We start from the raw sequence: 27211 nt of genomic DNA, 5'->3' as shown, positions 1-27211 counted from the left end.
GTTATGTAACCCGATAACTTAACTAATTGTGATCGACGATTCATTTGACCAACAGGTTAATGAGGCGATTGCACAGGTTGTCTTGCACTCATCTAATCTTATTCTACAGGTAATGAGTTTCTTGAATTTCACAAGCTGAACTCTCTCTGGCACCATTCAATTGACTGTGATGGATATATATTGGAGTAGTGTCACAGTTTTATCATATCCTACCTATTTAAGAAATTATCTATTCATTTGGTTAAGTGATGCTTGATTTGTATGTCATTTGTTGCAAGTTATGTTCTCTTGATACAATGTTGCCCAACTTTGTAACCCCAAGTAGCTAGAACTTGAGGTAACATTGGTATTCAAAGCCATATTTCTGTTCTTATATTGACTTACGTTTGATTTGTTGGATTGATTGTGTGCAGGCATCTATTCCAGTTGCTGTTTTTAGTATGCTAATAGGAGTGGGGGCTGGTACAGTAAACAAGAACAGAAAGGCTTTTCTTTGGAGCATGGTCTGAACAAATGATGGAGCAGGTTTTGTTAAACAATATTCTGATCTCGCACTTGATTCTCTCTACATTGTATCTTGATGGCTATCCAAAAATATTGTTAAATATAATTTTCATTTGCCCAATCTTTCTTTTCATGAACAGTACATTCTGGTTGGTTGCGAAATTCTGAGTTACAGAGCAGGTACACTACTAGGTAAACTTATACGGAAAAGATGAGATGACAAATTTGAAATGGCTTAAGACCAATGTAATGTAGGATCTTGATATATTCCACAGCAAAGTTGCTCTCCTAAGGCCTGAGTCTCAGCTTCTCCCTTCGGCCGAGGCTGAATTATACATCTTGGATATAATTTTGATGAACTACAGTGGCTACTGTAACTCTGTTCATTCTCCAAATTTCATATTTCCAAGACATTGAAATCTGTCAGACTCATTTTTCTAAGGTACCTAAGATCAATGCAAAGGGCACTTGATTCCCAATACATGTAGATTTATGATTTTCAGTTTGCATAAAATTGACTTGTCCTCCATCTGTTGATGAGTGACTAATTTGTTTTACGGTTTGTAGGTGGGTGGCCGAACATGGGAAGTTGTCCTTTGTGAGGGATCACAGAGGGAGTTTTGAGTTGCAAGACTTGCTTAGAGCCTCAGCTGAAGGGTTGGGCTGTGGATCTTTTTGTGTCTTCTTACAAGGTTGTTCTGACTATTGGGAAAGCAGTAGTTGTGAAGAGGTTCAGGCATATGTACAAAGTGGGCAAGGAAGATTTTCAAGAGTAAATGAGCACACTTGGGAAACTGAGAAAAACTTGGGCTCTGGTCCCTTGGTAGTGCAGGTAATGGGGGAAAGCCTATTGCTCAGAGCTAGATGATGATTTTGATCCAAGCAACTTCTGTTGGTGGTTGTTATCACTCTTACACTCATGGTCATCTGTATCCCACCACCACAGTCGAGAGTTGTTTATGTATATCGCCTATCCTGATATAAATCTCCTCCATCCTTCTCATCTTCTTTCCTTTCAGGTATTATATTTTGGTTTTTCCTTTATTTTCATTGTCAACAGCTTTTAGAAGAACCTCTAATCCTGTTTTAAGACCCAACCCTCTCTGCTTCCTTTTCTCTGAAACTCATTACAAGTTAAGAGAGATGAGCTTCTGTGCCATGGCACTTGGTTTTTAACAATGGGAAATCTTATTTCTTCTACTTATTAAAGTTTATCAGAGCTAACAAATTTGAATTTTATTGTAACAGTTTTTCTGCGCGGCGTGATCATTGGGAAATCACAGATTCCACAGGCATTAATTTTGAATCATTCACTAGCAGGACATCAATGAATGTAATTGTCCACCATGACTCTGTGATCAGACAATTGAAGCTGGTTTTGTTCCTACCATGGAAGTCTTTTCCAAAGTTTTGGTCTGCAAATTTGATTGATGTGTTGTCTTTCTTCCTTCACTGTTTGGGGTTGACACATAATTCACATTTTGTCAGTAATCGCCAACATCATTGTTGATAGTATGGTATTTTTTCTTTTTTGGGTGTGAAGCAAAATGTCCTCTTATTGTTCTAATTTCATTGTAATTGATCTCCTTTTTTGGCTAGAAAAGTTGTAATTTCAGAATCAGAAGTTATGTGAGGAAGTGAAATGTCATGTCTGTACGTATGGCAATAAACTTTAACCATGTCACTGAGATTGTCCCTGTATGGTTTTGAAGAAGTATCCCCTTTGATACTTTTGTTGCTTGCTATTATATATTCTCAGATTGAGGTGCTTCTTATTAGATTTGATGAAGACAATCATAAATTGGTTGATTATTTATTTGATATGAGTAGCAAGATATCAATTGACATAACTTGTCTCATTTTTTTTTCGTCCAACTCCTTACCAATTTTACTGCATTGCTTTTGAAATTTCTCATTGTAGATATGTAATTAAACCAAGTAGTTTCCCTTTGTCTCGTAGTTTCCTTGGATCATAGAATTTGTTGTTGTTTTGTTGCAATTATATAGTATTCTTCATATGGCAATCTACATGTAGGTATATGAATTCAAAAAATTAACTAAAAAAATAGGGAAAGAGGGTGCTAGTCAATGGGAACGCATGTGCAAGCATTGTCTTGGGCGGGATTTTCGTCTTTCCATGGGGGCAATGCGGTATTTCCTCATGGTTCTGTGTCTACGCACAGGAGCCACGCGACTAGGTAGCACTCTTCCTAAAAAAATAATAAAAAATGAAACTGTTTAGCGGAGGTTTTCTTACCACCACTAAATGTAAAAACCACAAAACTCTTGGTGGCATTAAAAATACCGCAAATAAATATAGAATGTACTTTAAGATTTAATGTTGTACTAGTGCACCAGGCTCTCGTTGCTGCAGGATCTGGAGAGGTATATGTATATGCAGTCTTACCACTGTTTTGCAAAGAGATTGTTCTCAATTCAAAACCACGACTATCAGGTTGAAATAAAGCAACCGTATTGTTGTGCCAGGGCCTACTCTCTTTAAGTAACTTGAAGATTTAATGGTGGTAATAAATGATATTTTAGAAGTGGAAATGGATTAACCGTCACGAATTAGTTAAGGCTTTGGAAACCTTTGAAGGCTGTTTTGTTCTGCATGGCAATAGTATTTTATCACCTTTAAAAGGATGAGACACGAATTTTTATCACCTATGGTTTTCTGTCTGGTACGGTTCCCTATTGCCTCTAAGAAGAGGGGGGGTGGACCACACCCGGGCAGAGTGTTCGGTCAAGGGGTGGAATGGTCATTTCACCCCCCTTATTAGGGAACCGTAGAAATTGTACCCCGTAGGCAATAAAGATCCGACAAAACACAGTCGGTAGCATAAATAACTGCAGAACAATTCAGTTTGGCTGCAGTAAAAAAGTAAAAAATCACTACCAAATCTTTTAGCAGCGGTTTCCCTTATTTATCGGTGGTAATTAATATTGTTAAAACCTTTTTCTTTGTAATTAAGAAAATACCAAAGCCATAGCTGGGAAGAAAATTTGTATAGTTTTATCTATTGTTGACACTTTTTGGATGATGTAAATAAAAATGTTGAATAGAATTAATTATCTACTGTTGCAATGATTCATGATGTAAATATTGAAATTGTATAGTTTTATGTAATTGTATTGCTCTCTTTCGTAGTAGTACGTAGAATTATGACAATGTGCAACAGTGTACATGCAAATTGAAATATTTTTTTTCTACACTTATGGTGATTGATATTTTCGTCCCTAAAAAATGAGGAAAATTTTTTAGAAATCAAACAAAGAATCACTGAAATTAAAGAAAGAAACCAGATAACATATTAATTCCTACTTTTAAACCAAACCTAATTCCCCTAGTGGATACTGATGTGAATCAAATTCATATTCATCCCTATCCATAGTTTTAACATAGATGCGATTTTTTATATCATATCTAGATATCCCCATACAAGATATGGATACCCCTAAAAAATGGATACATATGTGAATCGAATTTGGAATATCGGCAATTTGTTTGCGTCCTTGACTTGTTTAACCTCAATTTGGCTCTCCTTCAGCCGTGGCAGGAGCTGGAGGGTCCAGTCCAATTAAAAAAGGATGGTTTTGGTCATTTCATAGGTGGGATCCAAGTGGGTCCCCCTGTTTTTGGGTGTTTTGTTGGGCTGGACCCTCCAGCTCCTGCTACCACTGGAGGAGCTGGAGAGTCCAGCCCAGTAAAACAAGGGGGGTTTTGGTCATTTCATAGGTGGGACCCAAGTGGTTCCCCCTATTTTTGGGTGTTTTTGTTGGGCTAGACCCTCCAGCTCCCGCCACCCCTAGAGGAGAATACATCCATATGACCTAGACCTTTCTCACCTTGGTGGATATGATTTGCTCTCAATCCATGTCTTTCAGATGTCTTAGCTTTTTTCCTTATTGTCTAGAACCTTTTGATTCTTTATTAGCCCTCAAGATCATAGGCTACTTAATTTTTTTATTATTAGTTGATATCTATACGAATTGGATAGATTACGTTCCAGATTATCCCATCTTGGATTTGGATATCCTCATACTAGATATGGATACCCCTAAATGGATATGGATGTGTATCAAATTCAGATTTTCAACTATCTGGTCACATCCTTAGTGGTTTCTTGTCATCATATGAGAGAGAGAGAGAGGTCGCATGTAGGGGTGAAATAGGGTTGGGTTGGTCTGGGGTTTTTAAAACCATGGCCCAACTCTGAGTCCTCTTAGCTTAACCCAAGTCCAACCCGCCCTAGGCCGGGCTGAGATATCTCAGCCCAGGCCCAACCCTGCCAAGCTCAGCCTAACCTAGCCTGCCCTTGATTGACCCTAATTGGCCCGAGCTAGGCCGGATTGACCCTGATTTTTGCTAGGGCCTGGTTGGCCCTGACTTTCCCTGCTTGATGTGATTGGGGGTTGGTTTGTTTCATACTCAATTGACTATTAGACTTTTTTTTGGGTTTAGTAGATAATTAGGCCTTTTTTTTTTTGGTGGTAAACCAATAGATAAATAGATACTAAATAAAAATTGTAAAATGTAAGCAATAAATTGTGAAACATAACCTAACACGAGACCGGGCCGGGCTGGGCTCAGTGCGAGGACTCAACCCTGGCTCAGCCCAACCCTAACTCAGGGGTTGAAAATTTAAACCCTAACCCACCCTCAAAGTTGAAAAATCCAACCCATGCCCTATTCGGGCTCAGGACGGGCTCGGACCGACAAGGCCAAACTTACACCCCTACTCATGCATTTTTTTTTTAATGAAAAACAACATTAAATAAGTTTTTTTTTTTTATAGAAATATTAAATAAGTCACAATGCATGTTTTGTGGGGCAGGTCTAGTATGCATAATTTTTGCAATTTGTTTGAATGGGCTAGTTGCAGTATTAGAGGGTGTCAATCGATTTGGTTTTGGGATTTCGCTAGGGTTTTCTCTCGGGATAGAAGATAGAAATAGATATCAAAACTGTACCATACCGAGAACAGAAATGCATTTTCAATACCGGTATCGCATTGGGTTTCAGTTTGATTTTTATTCGATACCTAATACAGTTCCTTATTCGGTAGGGATACAACTTATTTGGTAAAGATACAGTTTCCGTATATCGTTCCTTAGTGGGATAGTATTTTAGTATTTTAATCCAATTCCATTATGAAAAGGAGAATTCTAGACATAATGGAAGATCTTCTCACAAATATTTTTTTTTGGGGTAGAAGAAGATCTTCTCACAATTGCTCATTGCTAAAGTCTGGTTTCAGCCCACAAGGCCACAAAAGCACAGAAGCAGGTTATACAGTATAAACTTACAGGAAAAATGTTTTCTTTATCCTCTCAATTACACTGCCTGTACTTGACGTCAAGTACATCTAATAGAGGGAGATGGACCCCACGTGGACCTCACCTCGGGCAGTGTGTTTGGGCAGGGGGTAGAATAGTCATTTCTGTCTCCTCTGTTAGATGTACTTGACGTCAAGTACGGACAGTGAAATTGAGAAAATAAAAATTCAGGAAGATGACCGCCCCATGTATATGTATACTCTAGGTTTAGTTTGGTACAAAGGCAGATAATTCAGTTCGGTTCGACACATATCGGATGTTTTTGCCTTCGAAAATTTTCTTATATAGCCAATTAAGACCGTTTCCTAGGTATTCAAGAGGCAAGGATTTTGCTAACAAAAAGAAGCAAGGTCACTACATCACCTTTCCCCCTTTCATATGATAGAACTAATTACCCATTGTACTTGTCTAGAAAAATTTTGACCAATAAATTTTATACATTACAAATTAATCAGATGTCTCCAAAAAAACAAAGACCTAGGTTTTGTGAGTTGAACATGGAAAAACAACAACATGCATGCATCTTCCTATGAACATGCTCATCCTGAGAAACAGGACTCCAATAAAAATTAAAAAAAATTGGAAAATGGTGGGAACGTTTCCCCCAACTAGAGATGCCTCTTTGCTATTGTTGACTTTTCTTTTGATGTAAATATGAAAACAAAAATGGCAAGGAAAGTGGTGGGAACGTTCTCGACCCGATTAAAAATATGGAAATGTTGAGCTCAGCCGGAGAAACCGGACTCCAATTAAAAATGTATGAAAATGTAACAAGGAAAGTGGTAGGAACGTTGAGTTCCTCAGCTACTAAAGATGCCTCTTGCCATTGTTGACTTTTTCTTCTTTTTTTTTTTTTTTTGGTGAAAAATTGTTGACTTTATCTTGAATATATACATTTATGAACATAATAATTCAAGCAATTTGATAGAAAGAAAGAATGGCAGCAGCTCAGGCCTCTTCTTCTTCATCATCGTCTTCTGATTCGAGTAGTACTTATGATGTGTTTTTGAGCTTTTACGGCGAAGACGTTCGTTACAATTTCTGCGATCACCTCTATCATGCGTTGGTTAATGATGGAATTATAACTTTCAGGGACGAGGATGAACTCCGCAAGGGAAAAGAGATTGGGCCGGAGCTAGTCGATGCAATCCAGAAGTCAAGAATCTCGATTCCCATCTTCTCGAAGAACTATGCTTCAAGCAGATGGTGTCTGAATGAGGTAGCAGAGATATATGAATGCAGTAGAAGAAAGGATCAGAGAGTGATGCCAATTTTCTACAAAGTTGAACCAAGAAATGTGAGACACCAGAACGAGAAATATGCGAAAGCCTTTGAGCAACACCAGATGCGGTTCTCCGAGACAACCATCCAAAAGTGGCGAAATGCTCTGAAAGAGATTGGAGAATTGAAAGGATGGCATTTAAAGAAAGACACGTAAGTAGTCCCAACAGTTTCGTATTAATTGAATCAGACTCATCAACATAACTCAACTTAATTTCGGCTCACTTGATCTTCTGCTGATCAATTGCAATTATATTATATGTTTTATAGAATTGTGATTTATTCCCAAATAGACGTGCTAAGATATAGATATTTTTATTCATGTGATTCGCTTGCATATATTAGTTATAAGATATTTTCTTTTTTAATTTTATATATAGGTTTTGAAAATGATTAATTGTATTAATTTGATCATTTATTTTGAGATTATTGGATTGAGGTTTATAGGGTAGATCAAGTAGTACATGTTGCTTGTTCCTTGCAAACCTCACCTCAGTAAGAACTATCATAAAATAGCTAGATTCAAGGTCCATTTGTTAATTATAAATATTTTTAATTAAAAGACGTTGAATTTCGATTTCTTTTAACATCATAATATTGAAATCTTTTTAATGTATTAGAGAAAAATATTTGTTGTCCCCCTCTTCGATCTCCTTTCTTTTTTCGTAGAAATTTTTCGATCCTTTTTTCTATGTATTCACTTTTAAGAAGAAAATTTTGGGTTTAAGAGTATCTGAGAAAAAAAAAAAAATAACAATTTGTTTAATGGCCAACAAATGTGAATAAAAATATGAGATATTGCTTATCATTTTTCTTCACCCTACTAGCTACTCTATTTGCTCATTTGTGAACAATTTTGGTGGAGAATAAATACTAAAATCTAAACAAAAAACTAAGACGAAAACACATGGTAAGACTTGTATAATCCACTTCAGTTCACATAATTTATTACTTTTGAATTGGTTTCTTCTCTATTGAATTTTTTGATTCGTTTCCTTATGTATATAATTAATCGATCACCCAAAGTATTTATTTATTTTTTGTTTGAATTATGCAGGTATGAAGTAGAGTTAATAAATAACATTGTTAAAACAATTGGCAGTACATTGAACAAGCGACTCTTGAATGTTCCTAACGACCTAGTTGGAATCCAACTTCATATAAAAGAAATGTTGATGCGATTAGATATTAAATCTAACAACAGAAAAATTGTGGGGATCCATGGCCTCGGTGGCATTGGAAAGACAACGATCGCTAAGGCTGTCTATAATAAAGTCTTTCATCACTTTGAAGGGTGTAGCTTTATTGCAAATGTTCGAGAAACTGCTCAACATTATAATGGAATTGTTCATTTGCAGAAGAAACTTATCTTGGACTTGAAACAAGAAAATAAAGATATTACTAGTGAGGATGATGGAATTAACATGATTCAGACAATTTTGCATGAAAAAAAAGTTCTAATTGTTCTTGATGATGTGGATCAGAATTCTCAAGTAAAATATTTAGTTGGGGATCGCAAATGGTTTGGTGTTGGAAGTAAGATCATTATCACAACCAGAGATAAGCAAATTTTACGTGCTCAAGACGCAGAACAGATTTACGAGCCCAGCGTAATGAATGAAGATGATTCTCTTCAACTTTTTGGCCGTCATGCATTTAAAACTAAACAACCTCCAGAAGATTATTCGGATCTCTCAAAAGCAATGGTAGAAACTACTGGAGGACTTCCCTTCGCTCTTGAAGTTATAGGTTTATCTTTATATTCACAGGGAAAACAATATTGGGAAGACATGGTAAAGAAGTTGCAAAAAGTTCCCAATAATGATGTCATGGAAAGATTGAAAATAAGTTATGATGCATTAGATGATGAGCAGCAACGAATGTTTCTTGATACTGCTTGATTTTTCATTGGAATGGAAAAAGATATTGTACGTTACATATGGAATGGGTGTGATTTTTTTTCTCAAATAGGGCTTGATGCTCTTTGTGCAAGGTCTATGGTAACAATAAGTGAAAAAGGTGAGTTAGGTATGCATGATCTATTTCGGGAACTTGGAAGGAAAATTGTTTATCAAGAGAATGGTGCACCAAGGATGCGTACTCGAATATGGTCTCAAAAGGATGTCTTGGATGTACTGAATACACAAACGGTAGGTATTGAATATGCATACTTTATTTTTTGTGAGGACCTTGTAAATTCGGTCTTTGATAGATTTTTTTTGGTTTATTATACAAATCTTAGATGGTACTTTAATTAAGGGTCACTTTTTTTGCAGGAAATAAGTAGTGTTGAAGGACTCAGTTTTGACTTTAGAAATATATCAAGGAGTGAAGATTTGATGAGCGAAGGATTTGCTGCAATGACAAGACTAAGGTTACTCCGAGTCGATTATGCACGGTTTTCTTGGAACTTCACCAATCCTTTTTCAGAACTGATATGGCTTAGTTGGAAAGGATGCCCTGACCAATATGCACAAACCAATTTTCGTCCACGGAAACTGACAGTTCTTGATCTATCATATAGTAAAATCACCAAAAACTGGATGGGTTGGAAGGACATCAAGGTCTCACAGAACTTCTCTCTTTTATTTAATTTGTTTATATCAAAAGTCTTTAAAAATAGAAATTAAAAAAACTTAAAATTTTCTTGTAGGCCTTCTTATTAAGTTAGTTACTATATTTTTTATTTTGCAGAGGGCAGAAAAGCTAAAATTTCTAAATCTGACATCTTGTCATCAACTATCTAGTATTCCTGACATTTCAGCAAATCCACTTTTGGAGGTATTGCTTCTTAAAGACTGTAGAAATTTGGATGAAATTGATACATCCATTTGTTGTCTCACGAACTTAGTCATGTTAGACATGAGTCAGTGTGGGAGACTAAAGGATCTGCCAAGTGAAATTTGTAAGTTGACTTCTCTCCAAGAACTCAATTTACACGGATGCAGAAGTCTAAAGAAGTTGCCGGAGAAATTGGGCCATATGATATTCTTGACAGAACTTGATTTAGGAGAGTGCAAGAGTCTAGAGGATCTCCCAAGTGAAATTTGTAAGTTGAGGTCTCTCAAAAAACTCGATTTAAAAGGATGTACAAATCTAAAGAAGTTGCCGGAGAAATTCGGCGACATGATATCCTTGATAGAACTTGGTTTAAGTCTTGGCGAGGGTGTAGTGGATTTCCCATGTGAAATTTCTGAGTTGATTGCTCTCCAAAGCCTCAGTTTACGTTCATGCGGAAGTTTGACATCCATCACATGTCTTCCCTCAAGTTTGACCAAACTTCATGTTAGTCATTGCTATTCAATTCAAAACATCTCAGTTCTTCACTCCACAAGTTTGATTAGCCTTGGTTTTTGGGAATGCCATTCAATTCGACACATCAAAGATCTTCCCTCAAGTTTGACGAGCTTAGTTATTAGTGATTGCAACTCAATGGTAAAACTATCAAGTACATCAGAAGGGTTGAGAAATTTAAAGACATTACGTTGTTCCAGCCTTGAAGAAATTGAAGGTGTTGACGACAAATTGGACTCACTAGAGGTCCTCCATATTGGTGGTTGTTGCAGATCATTACCAAAACTGAGGGGCTCGAAAAATCTAAGGACTTTAGAGCTCAGTTCGAACGACGTCATAACCGAATTTGAAGGCGGTGAGGGGATGGAATCTCTAGAGGTGTTGGAAATACTGAGTTGCAGATCATTAAGAAAAATTCCATATCTGCGAGATTCGAAAAGACTCAGAAAACTACAAATCGATGAATGTCCGGAATTATCAGAGATTGAGGGGCTTGAGGAGTATGAATCCTTACAGAAATTATCGATTAATGGGGCCACATCATTAAAAGCATTACCGGAGGATATCTCAAACCTCAAGAACCTCATCTATTTAGGTATCTATGATTGCTGCTACTCTATGGAAAGATTTCCTGATCTTTCAAACTTAAAAGAGTTGAGGGAATTAGATATTGGAAAACCGGGGAGGTTAATGAGGTTTTCGAATTTCCCAACTCAGGAGGATCGGGGGAGGTTATTAACCGAAATTCCAGGACTTGACAAATTGGAGTCTTTGCGAAAATTGGGAATATCAGGATGCATAGACATTGGAAGATTACCGGATCTGTCAAACTTGAACAAGTTGAATAAGCTGATGATTAAAGGTTGCAAGAATCTAACGGAGATTCATGGTATCGATAGATTGGAAAACTTAGAGATTTTGGCAATTAGTGGGTGCGAGTCCTTGGAAATATTACCCGATCTCTCAAACTTGAAAAACTTAGAACACCTAATTGCTAAGGACTGCAAGAAGCTAACTGAGATTCAAGCTGATAATGGATTGGAATCTTTGCAAGTGTTGGATGTTAGGGGTTGTATATCCTTGGAAAAATTACCAGATCTGACAAAGTCAAAGCATTTTCATCAACTAAATAATGTGCGCTTTCGAGAGCTCACTGTTATTGATCGAATAAAACTCTTGACCGATGGTGGGTGCACAAAATTTCCTTGTACATGACAAATTTATTCAAGGTACCCCCCTCTCTCTCTCTCTCTCTCTCTCTCTTTCTCTCTCTCTCTCTCTCTCTCTCTCTCTCTTCAAATGAATCGGACTTTTTTGCATTTAAAATTCAGTCTGGGTTTTCTTAGATGTGCTATTTTTTTCATGTGAAAAAATTAAATAGGGTGAAAATTTTATTCCCTTGATCTTTCTTTTTTCCACTCAACTGTACTCTACCCATCATATTAGAGCTTATTCCCTTGATCTTTCTTTTTCTTCAATTAGTCTCATCTTCTCATACAAGTTTTCATAGCTTTACAATGTATAACTGATTTAATATATAGATCCAAAAAATTTCATTCATGTCGTTGATAACCTATGAAATTTAATATATATCTTGAAATATTTGATTAGGACAGAAAATTATATATATGATGTGGATAACATGCAACAACTAATCAATAAATTGAAGCGTTAATTGCCAACTGTGTGGCTTTTATCTTTATGCCTTTTCTCTTTTGTTTGTTAAGGCTCCATCAACTCTATAAATCTTTGAGCTTTTAGGCCCTCTATTCTCCTGTTTTAATTTTGTGTGCAACTTATGGACTTTTTTATTTTCATTTTCAATTACAGTAGCCTTTGTTTGCATGATATAGCTTCTTCTTCTTTTTTTTCCTTCTTTGTTTTTTGTCGTTAAGGCTCCATTGACTCTGTAAAATTTTGGGATTTTTGGTCCTTTGCTCTCCTGTATTTTAACATTAATAAGTTCTTCTTTCCTAAAAATTGATATCAACTAATCTTCTCAAAATCAGATCCTTGAAAGGTTTTGATTTGGAAAAAAAAGGTTTTGATTTGGAAAAAAAGGCCAAGGAGAGACTTGTCACTGCAAAGTTGTTGGGTCACGAGATCACCTTCCTTTTGATTGGTTTCTCAAATGGCAAGTACCCTTCCCAAAGACACCCTCGTGCAGATTAGTCCAAGATGTAACTTGCAAGTTAATCAAAGTAACATCCAAGGTATGGACATTGATTCACAGGCCTTTCACTAAATTCAATTGTCAGTCTAAATCTAAATTCAGTCTGTAAATTTTGCCTTCTATTCATGCACAATTTCTTCAATAAAATTCTTATTTATTTATTTATTTTTTTTTTTTTTTTTGGTAGAACTTATTTATTTATTAATCCTTAGCATAAAGGTTTTACTTCATTCTGGTTACTGCTTATGTCAGAATGAAAAAGGAGACCTAGAGCAACACGAAACAGTTTCACAACAAACAAATTCATATTATAGCATTGATAGTATTATCTTACATCCATTGTTATTGATATATTGCCATTGTTAGGTACTGCATTCACAATTATATGGTTCATGTGCATTCAAATTTATCACCTATATTGGGAGGGTCATCCACTTTGATGGGATGTTCGGAGGCGGGGATAGCTACATTGAGGTGTGTATGCAAAGCATAGTTCTCACGGCGTCATAGCGATCCCAGTCAGTGGAGGGGTGTCTGATCGATATATCGACACGTCGCCTGCCATGGCATGGCGATCATGTCGACCATGGCAGAATTGCAATTAAATCCAAAGTTGAATGGCAAAGTTGAATGGCAAACTAGTAGATAAATCAAGATTTATAAGAGCAATGGCAAAATTGTAACTAATCGGACCGGGCTAGGCCGGGTTGGCCCTGATTGACCCTGATTTTTGCTAGGGCCTGGTTGGCCCTGACTTGCCCTGCTTCATGTGATTGGAGATTGGTTTGTTTCATATTCAATTGACTATTAGACTTTTCTTTGGGTTCAATAGATAATTAGCCTCTCTTTTTTTTTGTGTGGTAAACCAATAGATAATTAGATACTAAATAAAAATTGTAAAATGTAAGCAATAAATTGTAAAGCATAACCTAACACAAGGCCAAGCCAGGTTGGGCTTAGCCCGAGGCCTCAACCCAGGCTCAGCTCAACTCTAACCCAGGGCTTGAAAATTTAAACCCTAACCCAGCCTCAGGGTTGAAAAATCCAGCCCAGGCACTATTCGGGCTCGGGCTGACAGGGACAAACTTACACCCCTACTCACATGCATTTTTTTTTAATGAAAAACAACATTAAATAAGTCTTTTTTTTTTTTTTGGGTAGAAACATTAAATAAGTCACAATGCATGTTTTGTGGGGCAGGTCTAGTATTGCATAATTTTTGCAATTTTTTTAAATGGGTTAGTTGCAGTGTTAAAGGGTGTCAATCGGTTTGGTTTTGGGATTTCGCTATGGTTTCCTCTCGGTATAGAAGACAGAAGTAGATACCAAAACTGTACCATACCGAGAACAAGAATGTATTTTCAATACCGGTATCGCATTGGGTTGGTATGGTTTCGGTTTAATTTTTATTCAATGGCTAATACAGTTCCTTATTCAGTACGGATACAACTTCTTATTTGGTAAAGATACAGTTTCCGTATACTATTCCTTATTGGGACACTATTTTAGAAGGCCACACTCCCTGTCAGAGTTTTTTTTCCCTTTAGTATTTTAATCCAATTCCATTATGAAAAGGAGAATTCTACACATAATGGTAGATCTTCTCACAAGCCCATTACTAAAGTCTGGTTTCAGCCCACAAGGCCACAAAAGCGCGGATTATACAGTTCAAACTTATAGCGAAAAATGTTCTCTGTTTTTTTTTTTTTTTTTTGGGGGGGGGGGGAGATGACCGCCCTGCCCCCCATGAAGGGTAGAAATGCACATATGGCCTTTGCGCTCCCCCACAAAGAATGCTCTCCCAAACTTATATTATATATATATATAAATGTATAGTCTAGGTTCAGTTTTATACAAAAACGGACAATTCAGTTCGGTTCAATACATATCGAATGGTTTTGCCTTTGAAACTGATACCATATGGAACCAAGGAAGATTCTTTTTCTCATACCACAGTTGTCCCGATTCTTCTTCGATTCGATTTGATTCGATATGTTTTGAACGGTTAGATTTGATTTCAGTTCTAAATTTACACCCTTACTAGTGTTGATGATACTCATACCAAAGCCGTATATGAAAAAAATGACATACAGATTGTAGGTAGTGCACATCTTCTCACACTGTCTCTCCTTCTTGACATTTTTTAACTCTTTCTCTCTCTCTCTCTCTCATCACGTTGGCCTCCATGTATTCAATTCGTGAGACATTACCTCGACATATGCTTATTGGCCCCGCATTGATGCAGGGGCCATGCAGCCTAGCAGCAATCCCACTCCCCTTATTTTGACAAGAAAGAGCATGTCTGTGCTTCAAAGGGAGGTTAGTAGCCACATGACAACCGTGATTGACTCTGCATCGCTATCAATTCTACCAATCCTTGCCCCAATTTTGCAATAATCAAGTAGTTGATTTGAGTTCATAAATCCAAAAAAAGTTAACAAGCAAATATATCAAAAATACTCCAAATATCATGAATTGTGTCAAACCATCATTGGCTGCATGTGAGTAACATTAAAAGAAAGAAAAAGCTAATGGTCCCATCTCAACCACACATCCATGTGATTAAACAAAATAAAATGTTATAAGGACCAACCTTTCTTATGGTCCACTTCGCCCCCATTCCATGTGATTATGTGAATTAGAGTCTAGATTTCTAAGCACTAAGATAAAAGGCTCTTTGACCACACCTGAAGATCGAGTGATCTTTAGGTGATCGAGCGTCTCTTTTGGTTATCCATCCAGAGCTGATAGAATATTTATAGGAAACTTCTCCATGGGGGAGGGGGAAATGACCTCCGTGTTTATGGGAAATTTCTGCCTTTCGATGGGGGTGCAATAGTCATTTCACTTGCCTCTGTGTCTGGGCGCAGAAATAGTCATTACCTTGCATTGATATAGTACTCGATACTGTGTTTTAAAACCATGTTTCGGGATGGATTTTGACACCCCTTAATTTATCCAAGTAACATATTACCCATTTGAATTTGATGTGATATACCACCATAGTTAGTTAAAATGTGTTTTAAACGTCTTTTTTTTTTTTTTTATGAATTAATCTTAATTATACATAAAAAAAACACTCTTAAATATAGCAAAAGTTGTAAATGTGGTTGTCGTTTTTGGAGTGAAAAAAAAAAATGCACTTTTTAGAAAAAGAAAATCCAATTTTAATTTCTAAAAAAATTATATTAGATAAATTTATGACTCATACATCAGATATATTAATAGTTAATTAATACAAGAATTAGTATACAATTTATATGTTTATATTGCCATTTTTTGGTCTTGTATTTTTTCAAATCTAGATTCGTATTGCTGATGACTCCACACTTATAGTCACTGGAGGGATTTAGAAACAGAAAACAGAGGGGACCAAAACGCCTTCTGATCATGGAATGAGGTATCAGTACGTATCGAATGACAATATCGGCCGGATTGTATTGCTTTCGGCCGAGGCCAATACCGAATCCTAGTTGATCCTACATTAGGCATCGATATGATCAAATCAAGAGTAAAATCTTTTGAAAAAAAAAAACCCTAACTGTAATGAGAAGTAGGGGTAAAAGTGATCGAAACGGATCAATTCGAATCAGTATCATATTGGTATTGGCAAAGACAAATACCGTCTTGATACCAATATCTCAATCCAACTGTCTAGGCTCACATCCCATGCTCCATCGGTTCTTAATGTTCTTTCATTGGATCATCGGAGCAAAGTAGTTTAGAAAAAATTTCCATTCACGTTCCATGAAAGAAAAGTACACACATCAATAGTTGTCAATATCTATCCCTTATTTACAAATGATTGAAAATATCTCCTTTTATGCGATAATATTCTATGAACACCATTCGAACTCTTTCTTCTTTGTATACCGTGGATGAAGGAAAATTTAATCCAAACTGTTTTATGCCTTTCTTGACTTATTGGTTAAGCGAGGTATTTTTGATTCATTGACCAAAAAATTTACCAAACAACCCTCATTCATATTTCGAACTCAATAATAATGGCCACACACCTCTTCAATCAATTCAAAGTACTTGAACAAAAGGTAATGAGGTGAGGGAACCACAGCTCCCCTTGTTCACAACTACTTTCTCAACTTTCAATTTCAAGTGAGGAGCCACACCTAAGACATCATAGACAGTTATCAACTACACCAAAAAGCTGACATTAAAATTCTCTTGTGACTGCGCTTTTCTTGTGGTCCCCTTCATCCCCTCCACTTGGAATTAAAGCAATCCTTGATTTTTTTGTATAACCATTTCGAAGTAACCCTAAATAGCACACACTATTCAGGTACCTTACCCCACCACCCTAAATCTTTAGGGCAGTCTTCCAAAGGTTCCAAAGCAAAATGGCTTTGGACATTGGAAAGAGTCCAGTTGATTGACCTACAAATTTTCTATTTTTGCCCATCATAATACTTTAATGGAAAAAAATTCTCTGACATTATACTCTATACCAAGATGTACTGTTAATCCTTTGGAATTGGTATGTAATTTATGTGATTATATTTTCAACAACAAAAAAATGCATTGTGTGCATCGGTGCTTGGGTTTAATCCTACATGGAATGTGTGTGTGGTGTATATCGTGCATATTTTCCATTTTATGATTTTAAAAATCAATTAACCTTTTGGGATTAGTGTGTGACTTGTGTGATTACACTTATATTAAAAAAATGATACTTCGAAGTCTGAAAATCACGATTGACTTGGCATCGCTAGAGCTTACTAATTCCACCAATCCTGGCCCCCGCCCTAACCACACCACCCCCCCTCCCCCAAAAAAATTTAAATAAATAAATAACTGAAATAATTTTGCAATTAATTCATGTGGTTGATCTGACTAAATAAATCCAAAATGTAAACAAGCAAACCAAAGATACTGTATATATCATGAATTGTCTCCAAATCATCATTCGCTGCATGTGAGTGACACAAAAGAAAGAAAAAGCTGATGTCCCACCTCAACCACATCTCCATTTGATTAAACCAAAAAAAAATGTTATAAGGACCATCCTTCCATCCCATGTGAATCAAAGTTAGATTTCTAACCATTAAGATAAGGGAAAATTACGAAAAAAAAAAACCCTATAGTGTAAAAAAATTACACTGATCCCCTCAAAATTACATCCACCTCCTCTTTGAAGAGAGTAAGTGTAATTTTGAGAGGGATCGATGTAATTTTTTCAAACTATAGGAATGATAAACGTACTTTTCCCTAAAAACTCTTTGACCACACCTGGAGAGTAATCTTTAGGTGAGCTTTTGTTTTAGGTTGGGGGGGGGGGGGGGGGGGGTGTTTTTGGTTGGTTTTTTTTTTGTGGGGTTGTTTTTGTGGGGGGGGGGGGGTGGGGGGGGTTGTGGGGGGGGGGGGGGGGGGGGGTGGGGGGGGGGGGGGGGGGGGGGGGGGGGGGGGGGGGGGGGGTTTTTTTTTTTTTTTTTTTTTTTTTTTTTTTTTTTTTTTTTTTTTTTTTTTTTTTTTTTTTTTTTTTTTTTTGGGTGTGGGGGGGGGGGGGGGGGGGGGGGGGGGGGGGGGGGGGGGGGGTTTTGGGGGGGGGGGGGGGGGGGGGGGTTTTTTTTTTTTTGGGGGGGGGGGGGGGGTGGGGGGGGGGGGGGGGGGGGGGGGGGGGGGTTTTTTTTTTTTTTTTTTTTGGGTGTTTGGGGGGGGTTGTTTGGGGGGGGGACCCATGGCTGAATAGATAGAATATTAAAGGGAAACCCCTCGATGAGTGTGGGAAAAATTGGTCCATATTTATTTGTTAAATTTTGAATCCTAGCTTAATTGTTTAGCCTTTCATTAATTGGATTTACTTTATAATATTTTTTTGCCATTATAATAAATGAATGTTGATGTGATAATTTTAACTATTGGATGGATAAAGACTATAAATTGAGAACCTTTATCCCCGCAATTTGCCTGTCCGTCAATTTTCTCAATTCCATCTAATAGGGGGAAAATGACCACCTTACCCCTTGTCCGAACACACTGCCCGAATGCAGTCTACCTCTCTCTATTAAAGGGAATTGAGAAAATTCATAGACATACAAATTGAGGTGATATTTTTTCATAAATTAAACGAGATGTAAACAATACAAAACTAGAGCAAATGCACTAGCATTTGAATTCATATCCTAGGGGTATCACATGGAGTCTGATTTTAATCGGTTCAAATCGGCTTTTGGCATGTGCCGGCCCAAACTAAAGCTGAAACGTTATGGTGAGATTTATTTTGTGTCATTTTCGGTTTCGAACTAGTTTGATTCTAGATTTTTATCGAATTGGTACATGGTTTGGTTTCAATCCAATCTGGTTTTTTTTTTTTTTTTTTCTCGATCGGTCCGACATGCTTAGGACACAATTTTAAAACTTCCTCAGTGTATTAGGCTATTAGCCGATACGTACTGATACTAAGCCGATATGACCAGAAAATTATCTTTTATCAAATATGGCTTTTTTTAATTTTGAAATATGACCTGATATAGTACTTGATACCATGTTTTAAAACCGCGATTTGGGATGGATTTTGACACCCCTATAATAATATATCTAATTAACATTTTACCTATCCACATTTGATATGATATATGACTATAATTAGTTAAAATGCGTTTTAAATGTCTCTTTTGCCGTAATTCCGAATTGTTCTTAATGAAAGGAAAAAAAAAAAAAAAAAAAACTCTTAGATACAGTAAAAGTTTTAAATGTGGTTACTGTTTTTGGAGTGAAAAAATATATATATCTGCTCTTTTTTTATAAAAGCTCAAAATTTTGAATTTTAAAAAATAATAATAATATTAGATAAACTTATGATCCATAAATCAAATATAATAATTAATTAATAAGACAAGAATTAGTCTACAATTTCAATGTTTATATTGCCATTTTTCAAATCTAGGTTCATATTGCTGATGACCCCACTCCTCAAGTCACCGGAGGGATTTAGAGAGAGAAAACCAGGGGAAGGGGGGGGGGTGGGAAACGCCTTCCGATGATGGAATGAGGTATCAGTATTAGATCGACGGTATTGGTTGGATCATATTGCTTTTAGCCTAGGGTGATACCGATTACTAGCTGATCCTAGATTAGGTATCGGTATCGAATCAAGGGTAAAATCAAAAAATAAAAAAAAAAACCTGATTTTTAATGAGAAGTAGGGGTAAAACCCATCGATAGGGATCAATCCGAATCAGTATCGTATCGGTATTGATGAAGACAAATACTCTCCCCGAGATCAATACCTCAATCCCAGCTTCATAGGCTCACATCCCACATTCCATCTGTCCTTAATATTCTCTCATTGGACCATCAAAGCAAAGTAGTTTGGAGAAAATTTCCAATCACGTTGCATGAAGGCACAGTACACCCATCAATGGTTGTCGACGTCTACCCTTTATTTACAAATGATTCAAAATATTTCCATTCATGCGACAATATCCTAAGAAAGATTAAAGTCTTTTTCAATTCTTTGATCGTCAGATGCAATGCAGTGTAGGGTTGAGAGGTTGATATTTAGCAGATGCGATATCTAACGATCCAAGGTCGATTGAAGAGGATTTTTTTTCCTACTATGAATACCATTCGAAACTCTTCCTTCTCCCTGGACCTTTGGATGAAGGAAAATTTAATCCAAACTGTTTTACGCCTTTCTTAACGTATTGGTTAAGCGAGGTATTTTTGATTCACTGACCAAGAAATTTACCAAACAACCCCCATTCATATTTCCAACTCAATAATAATGGCCACATACCTCTTCGATCAACTCAAAAGTACCTGAGGGACCCGCAGCTCCCCTTGTTCACACTTCCAAGTTTCAAGTGAGGAGCCACACCTACCTATAATAAGCAAAACACACTAGGACATCATAGTCAGTTATCACCTACACCAAAAGCTGACATTAAAATTCTCTTGTGACTGCCCTACACAACAAAGTACACACTACCCAGTTACCCCACCACCCTAAATATTTAGGACAGTCTACCAAAGGTTCCAAAGCAAAATGGCTTTGGACATTGGAAAGAGTCCAGTTGGTTGACCTACAAATTTCCCATTATTGCCCATCATAACACTTCAATGGAAAAAAATTTTCTCTTTCAGTATACCCTACACCAAGGTGTATAGTGAAGGGGTATTTTGGTCTGACTACAATTTTTCAGATTAAATTGAGAATTTCTTACTGTCCTAGGAAACAACACTGACCTAGCCGCGATACTCAGAGGGAATGTTGTAGGGTCACTGTGACTGTGTGGTTTAAGGGGTGGAAAGGTAAATTTCTTTATACAGTGCCTCCCCCACTCCCAACTGTTTCTGCCTTTCTGGTCATTTCATTTTTTCTGTTTTTTTACTATTTATGTTAATTTAATATTCGTCTCTCTCTCTCTACAGGTCTCGTGCTGTGGATGCAAAGGTGCTAGTGCTACAGGGGAGGTGATCCAGCCAGCAATTAAAGGGTACTTTATTATTTATTTTGGCTGGATTGATTGTTTACCTGAAACTATTGTCATTTCTGAATTTCTCTGACTCCTGTTTCCAACGCTTTTGGTTCTTTCATCTGATCTATAGAGATTTTTCCTACTTTCCTTTTGTTCTTGTCGTTTCTTTTAATGGGTTTGTTTTTGTTTTGTTGAATTATGAGTTTGCGGACCCAGTTTCACGCTTTGTTTGTCTGTGACCTACAATGTCATGTTATTTTCTGACCTGGGTTTGATTCAGATTCATTCATCTGAACCATTTTGGATTGAAATGGTTTTCTCCCCTTAATTTCTGAGTTTTCTCTGTTGCCGGTCTCTGCAGAAACGAAGTTCTGGAGTTTATGTTGTTTTCTTCTTCCAGGGATTTCAGGTAAGGGTTATCAATTTCTCTTTATTTGTCTTCACTCATGGGTTTCGTACATTGATTTTCTCTATTTTTGGTATCCATTGGTTCTTTATCTTTCTCGTTTTCTGAGTCTAAGCAGAGAAATTCATTATTTTTGGATTTTATTTAGGGATTGCTTTTATGTTTTATCTTTATCCTTATGTCTATTCTGATACGATGTCATGTTTCATTTCAACAAGTTTTTTATTTTATTTTTTTTTTTAAATTAGCATTTGGGTATGAGTGGAATTGATGTTTTGAGAACTTAATTTGGTTTTGTATCACCGAGCTTTAATAGTTACACAGAGAGATTCATATTAATGGGCATGTATTGAAATGGGTTTGTTTCTTTTCTTCCTCAGGGTGGTTGAGCTCACAGAGAGGTGCATTTTTATGTGTTACAAAGATGCAGAGACAGGGAAATTGGGTGTAGAAAGCCAATGAATTTGCCGAAACTGTAAGCATATGGGATTCTCTGGTCGCCACATGAAGTCTTTGGCTTGCAAATGCCTCTCTTTTGTGTTTATTGCCCTTCTTTTCAGAGCTTTACTGTTTCCTACTTTCCCCAGTTTTGGTGGGTTCCAACAGAACAACTTATATCTGGTCCACAGTTCTTCTTCACAATTACATTCCGAATTTGGAGTTAGGAAAGATAAGTTCCTTGAGGTTCCCCAGATTGTTTGGGGACTAAACAATCAGAAAATTGCTTTTGCAAGGGCATGTCTGACTGCAAGAATGCTGAACAGAACTCTGTTGATGCCTAACTTTAGTGCTTCATTGTTTTACAAAGAAGTTGAACTATTGCAGCCTATTTCTTTTGATAAGGTTTTTAATTTTCAAAGGTTTAATTCCATCTGTAAAGGGTTTGTGCATTTGGGTCATTTCTCAGATATTTCTAATCGCGCTAGAGTGTTTGAGCTTCAGAAAGGAAGTGGAAGGAAGTGGACTGCGGAGAGAGATTTGAATCAATTGAGACAGATTAAAGAGGATTCAGCTGATGATTTTGAGGTCATTCGGATCATTGGTAAGAATCCATTTTTGTGGCATGACCATTGGCCTGTTAATGATTATGCAAAGGTCTTTGAATGTTTAGTTTTAGTAGATGAGATAGCAGAGGAAGCCGAAAAAGTTGTTTCTAAGATTAGACAAATGGGAAGTAGCCCAGGGAGAGAAACTGATACTGTAAGAACTAATGTTGACTCAAATAATTCTTCTTCCCAGCCTACACCCTATGTTGCTGTCCACATGAGGGTGGAGAAAGATTGGATGATTCATTGCAAAAAGCTAGAGCAGAGGTCCAACATTAACCAAATCTGCAGCAGTAAAGAGGAGATTGTGGAGAGGGTAGGGCACATTGTTGGTATGAGAGGCCGCACTATCATTTATCTCGCCATAGCTGATAGTCTTCTTGAAGATTCCTCAATCTTGAGTGGTTGGAAGGAAGGGTTGCTTCTTTTTGAAAAGAAGAAGTTGGGAGTCTGGGATATCTACGAGAAATACCCTTACCTCATTAAATCAGCAATTGACTATGAAGTGTGCTTGAGGGCTGATGTCTTTGTTGGGAATAGCTTTTCTACATTTTCTAATCTTATAGTACTAGAGAGGACGCAGAAAATGATCAGAATGGGTGTGACAAGATCATGTGACATGGATGCAAGATGGCCGTCTTATGCCTATAATATTTTGGGGGAATCTGGAGGACCTCAGAGATGGATGACCAAAATGTCTGATTCAAGCCTCCGAGCCATTAGCTATGGTACTAATAACATCTCTTGCTGAAAGTTCTGCAGTTCTTTTGTTCTCCAAAGACCTATTGGCTCCACTTCTGTTCAGTTACAGAATTGAAAACTTCAGCTTCAAGGGTTGGTATGTCTTCAAGAATATATTCTTTGTAAAGAAGAGTAATAATAATGACATCAGGTGATAGTCAAAATTAGTTTTTATTTTTGTAAATTGAAAACATTTTTAATTCTTTTTTGATGATTAACAAGTTATATTTACATGTGTTCATAGTCTCATAGAGAAGATTTTCATGTTTCTTTGGAAATGTTTGTAGAACATGGTCTTGGCCAATGTAGGAGGTCTAATTTTTTTTTTTGATTTCCTTTTTAATTTTTGATTTATGTAGTAATGGAGAAAAATTTAAGTGCAAATGGAATGAAATCTATGAACTATTTTCTTCAAACCCACAAATTAATCTTCTATAATCTTGTTCTTTTCTTTTGTGACCAAATAATATTTTCTCTTGAGGGAGATTTTGCCCTGCATTCATTATACATGGAATAGGAATCCATATTTTGGAGAAACCACTGCTATGAATAAAGGTGTAAGTACTGATGTAGGTGTCTTCAATGTATGCCTCTGCACCTCCTTCATGAATTTACTTATTTGTTTTAACCTTAATGATTTCTTTTGCCTTCATTTTTGGGATAGATGAAGGTTGTGCTGAAAATTTTCATCCTGAGCCAGATGTAAACCTTTTCTTCATAGTCTTATATCCTCAAGTGGCCTAATGTAGGAAGAGTTTCCACTTGTTGAGTTTGGGGATCAAATAACCCAATTAATGTGTCACCGGCCAGAATCAAAGAAATTGGAACTCCAATCCCCGCATCTTTCTCTTTCACACTGCAGTAGCAATGAGCTATAACTCGATACAATCTCCTTCAAGCGGTTTGCGACTGAAATCTAGAGCTAATCCCCTCTTTTGTGGAACCGCTTCTTGCCCATTTCCAGCTTTCCTTGTCGACCAGATTTAGCTACCATATCCTGCCGTCTCCATATTTTAGGTTCATCTTGTAGACTTTTCCAATAAATCCATTTCAACTCACAAACTCTATCGGAACAAACTGCACCATTAACAACACAACATCCCCTGTTCTGTATTCACCCTCATTTTTTATTTGAAGATGAAGGGAACCATAACAACCAATATCTAAACTATGGATGAGTTCATTTTGGTTGATGGAATGGAGTATTGAAAAGAAATTTTTTTTCACTACATTGGATAATACTTCAGCAAATTTAAGCTTTGTTGAGTTCTTGAAATCAAATTTGACACAGAAGAATGCTAGTGTATGTGGGTGAATTTTTTTCATACCCGTTGTTGTGCCCTTATACTCACTCTCATTGTTCAAGATGGTTTGAAGTGTGTTGATGAGTCTGTGCCGTTGATTCAGTCTAGTATAAAATATGTCAAGGATTCCCAGGCAAGAAAAGTGAAGTTCTTAGAACTTTGAAACCACGTTGAAATATCTAGTACTAAGAGGTTGCAGGGAGATGTCACCATGAGGTGGAACTCCACATACCATATTTTTGCATCCACATTGTTTTATAAGAGTGCATTTCAGAACCTTAAGTTGATGGACGCGAAATATGAGGATTGTCCAGAACCTAAACAATGGTAGAGGATGGAGCAACTAATGAGGTTTTTGGAGCCCTTCGATGAACCCCATTCTCTGCCTCAAATCTTCTGGAAGAGCTACAAATCTCTGTTGGAAGAGATTACAGCTGGGAAGGATTTCATGAAGATGGCACATGAGATGAAGAAAAAGTTTGGTAAGTATTGGAGAAATTACAGCCTGATCTTAGCCTTTGATGTGGCCTTTGACCCTAGATAGAAGTTGGGCTTTATGGAATTGGCTTTTATTAAGATTTCTTCCCTAGACCTGGATGCATATGGGATTTTCTCATTCACGGTATTCAGTCTCAATAGTGGAGGGTGCCAATACGATACCAACTGATACTACACAAAAGAGAACCAAAAAAGGGGGGGGGGGGGGTCTTGGATGTCTTGACCCGTCTTGGTCTAGATGACCCAAGATGGGCAGATACACACCAAGACAACACCTCAGAAGCAGCAGCAGCCACAGTCGCAGCCGCCATCACAGCATCTGCGCCAGTGGCTATGGGAAACCCTCAGCTGACCCCATGTCCCTTTTCCTTTCCTCGTTTATACTTTAAGCAAATATTCCTTTGGTCTGTTCATCCATGGAAGCTTTCATGCACTAACCACCTAATGTGTTACATGGAAGGATGATTTGGCTAAAAGGTTCTCACTTGTGTGGACTTGTCTTTGTTGACAATACTCAATACTGGTCCTTGGGATTTTTGCTGGTTATCTTGTAGGCATATTGGTAAACTGCCCATAGTCTAGACCACCAATGTGAAATACTGACTTCAATCTGTTGTACCCTCTTTCTATCTCTCTTTTCATCTCTAACTAGGAAATCAGTTTTATTATTAAGATTATTGTTGTTATTATTATTATTTCTGGTGGTGGTGGCAATTCTATTCTCCTGGGTATTCTGAATTCAAAATGTAAAAGCCGTACATCTTATCCTTTCTTTTGGTGGAGTTACAGATGTTACAGAATCACATGAATTTCTAAGCTTGTTTGGTTTACTGGATTGTGTTGGTTGCAAATGATATTGTTTTGTGTTTTACTATCCTGTATACCGCCTGGTTTGAAAAATACAAACTTCAAGTTCATTTGCTTATCCATTTCCTCTATGGTTCCTGGCAGTGAATTGGTTACATCCTACTCCAATTACCTTGAAATGAAACATGATAAGCTTCTAGGGTGGTCGTTTGAACATGCGACATACAAGAAGCTTTACAGCTAGTTGGATCCTATCAATGGTTTTTATGTTCACACTTCCCCTGGGCAGGTGAGCTTTGCAAGTAGACTCTCTTTATAACTTTTCTTCTTGTGTTTTCTGTCTCACTGGCTGTTAAGTTTCAGCCCTTGCTTTGTATCCATTGCCTCCTTACTCCTCCTGTATGCCTCCTCCTCTTGTGAAGTTTCAGCCCTAGCTTTGTATTCATTCTGACTTTCTCATTCATTCAGATTTCCTAGTATTTTCTAGTCTTATCTGTTTCCTTTAGCGTGAAATTCAAGCTGATGGTCTGATGGATGTGTAGGAGAGGTCCATGTATAACTTGGACCAGCCAGATCAAGGTTCAAATAAGTTGAACTATACTGCTGAGTTATTATCATGGCAGTTTTGAAGGATTGGCTTCCAAACGCAGGTTGAGGTTGCCCATCCATAATCTCCAGTTCAGCATGCACAAGGCAATTAAAGGAGTCCTGAAGTATTGCAGAAAGCTTGGAGATTTTTTTTTTTGGAGAATAGAATGCCAAAATGTCATGACCCAAATATTGTTTCTCTAAAATTGTAAAAGTTTGAACAAAAGCCGCCACACTTGGGCCTGATTTGGTATGATTTCTGTTTCAATTTCATGGGAGGATTTCTATTTCAGAAATTGTTTGATTTTATTTTGCACCTTATTTCAGTAAAAGAGAAATTCTGAAATAACTGAGGAGTTGTTTCAATTTTGAAATTGAAATTGATTTCACTCTTGCTCTTTAATGAACACATGGTTAATTTGATGGGTAAAGTAGTAATTTTATGTTAGAAATAAAACAGCACCCTTCTTTTCCTTATAATGGTCTCATTGCCGCCACCTCCCTGCCATCACCACCCCACCGCCACCACCCATTCCCGGCCTCATCGCCACCCTCTCCCAAAGAAATAGAGAATTTATTCTAAAAAATTGAACTACCAAACGGATTTCTTATTCTTGAAATATTTCAGACGCAACCAAAACAATTTTAATTTCTTGATCAAAAATCTATTTGTTGACTATTTCATGAAATCAATCCGAAATTGAAATAGAAATCATATTAAAACTGGCCCATGGTTCAGCTGGTCGTGATCAGTCTCTAAAACAATTTGTTATTGGAGTAGCATAACTATAAAG

At 37.0% G+C, this 27211-nt stretch overlaps 2 protein-coding genes and 1 long non-coding RNA gene across 4 annotated transcripts; all 3 read left to right on the top strand.

Annotated features, from left to right (window-relative positions):
- Positions 1-251: 251 nt before the first annotated feature.
- Positions 252-1926, top strand: LOC122640219. The gene is made up of 2 exons (XR_006329635.1): positions 252-1523; positions 1825-1926. It is a non-coding gene; the product is annotated as an uncharacterized LOC122640219 (long non-coding RNA).
- Positions 1927-6781: 4855 nt separating this feature from the next.
- On the top strand, positions 6782-11634 carry LOC122639162 (disease resistance protein RPV1-like). The gene is made up of 5 exons (XM_043831991.1): positions 6782-7278; positions 8183-9007; positions 9119-9275; positions 9402-9689; positions 9820-11634. Exons 1-5 carry the CDS (start codon positions 6782-6784, stop codon positions 11632-11634), a joined length of 3582 nt encoding a protein of 1193 aa, XP_043687926.1.
- A 9374-nt stretch (positions 11635-21008) lies between these two features.
- On the top strand, positions 21009-23545 carry LOC122640808 (O-fucosyltransferase 23). 2 transcript variants are annotated; one of them, XM_043834051.1, is made up of 2 exons: positions 21009-21045; positions 21814-23545. In XM_043834051.1, exon 2 carries the CDS (start codon positions 21917-21919, stop codon positions 23228-23230), a length of 1314 nt encoding a protein of 437 aa, XP_043689986.1. In that variant the 5' UTR covers positions 21009-21045; positions 21814-21916; the 3' UTR covers positions 23231-23545. The 2 variants fall into 2 exon arrangements, with proteins under 2 accessions (XP_043689986.1, XP_043689985.1); XM_043834050.1 differs by lacking the exon at positions 21009-21045 and adding an exon at positions 21369-21436.
- Positions 23546-27211: the final 3666 nt, after the last annotated feature.

This window comes from Telopea speciosissima, chromosome 9 (assembly GCF_018873765.1).
Source record: "Telopea speciosissima isolate NSW1024214 ecotype Mountain lineage chromosome 9, Tspe_v1, whole genome shotgun sequence".
Classification (NCBI taxonomy): Eukaryota; Viridiplantae; Streptophyta; class Magnoliopsida; order Proteales; family Proteaceae; genus Telopea; species Telopea speciosissima.
The sequence above is the reverse complement of the archived record's forward strand: the minus strand, read 5'-3'. Positions and strand labels throughout refer to the sequence as shown.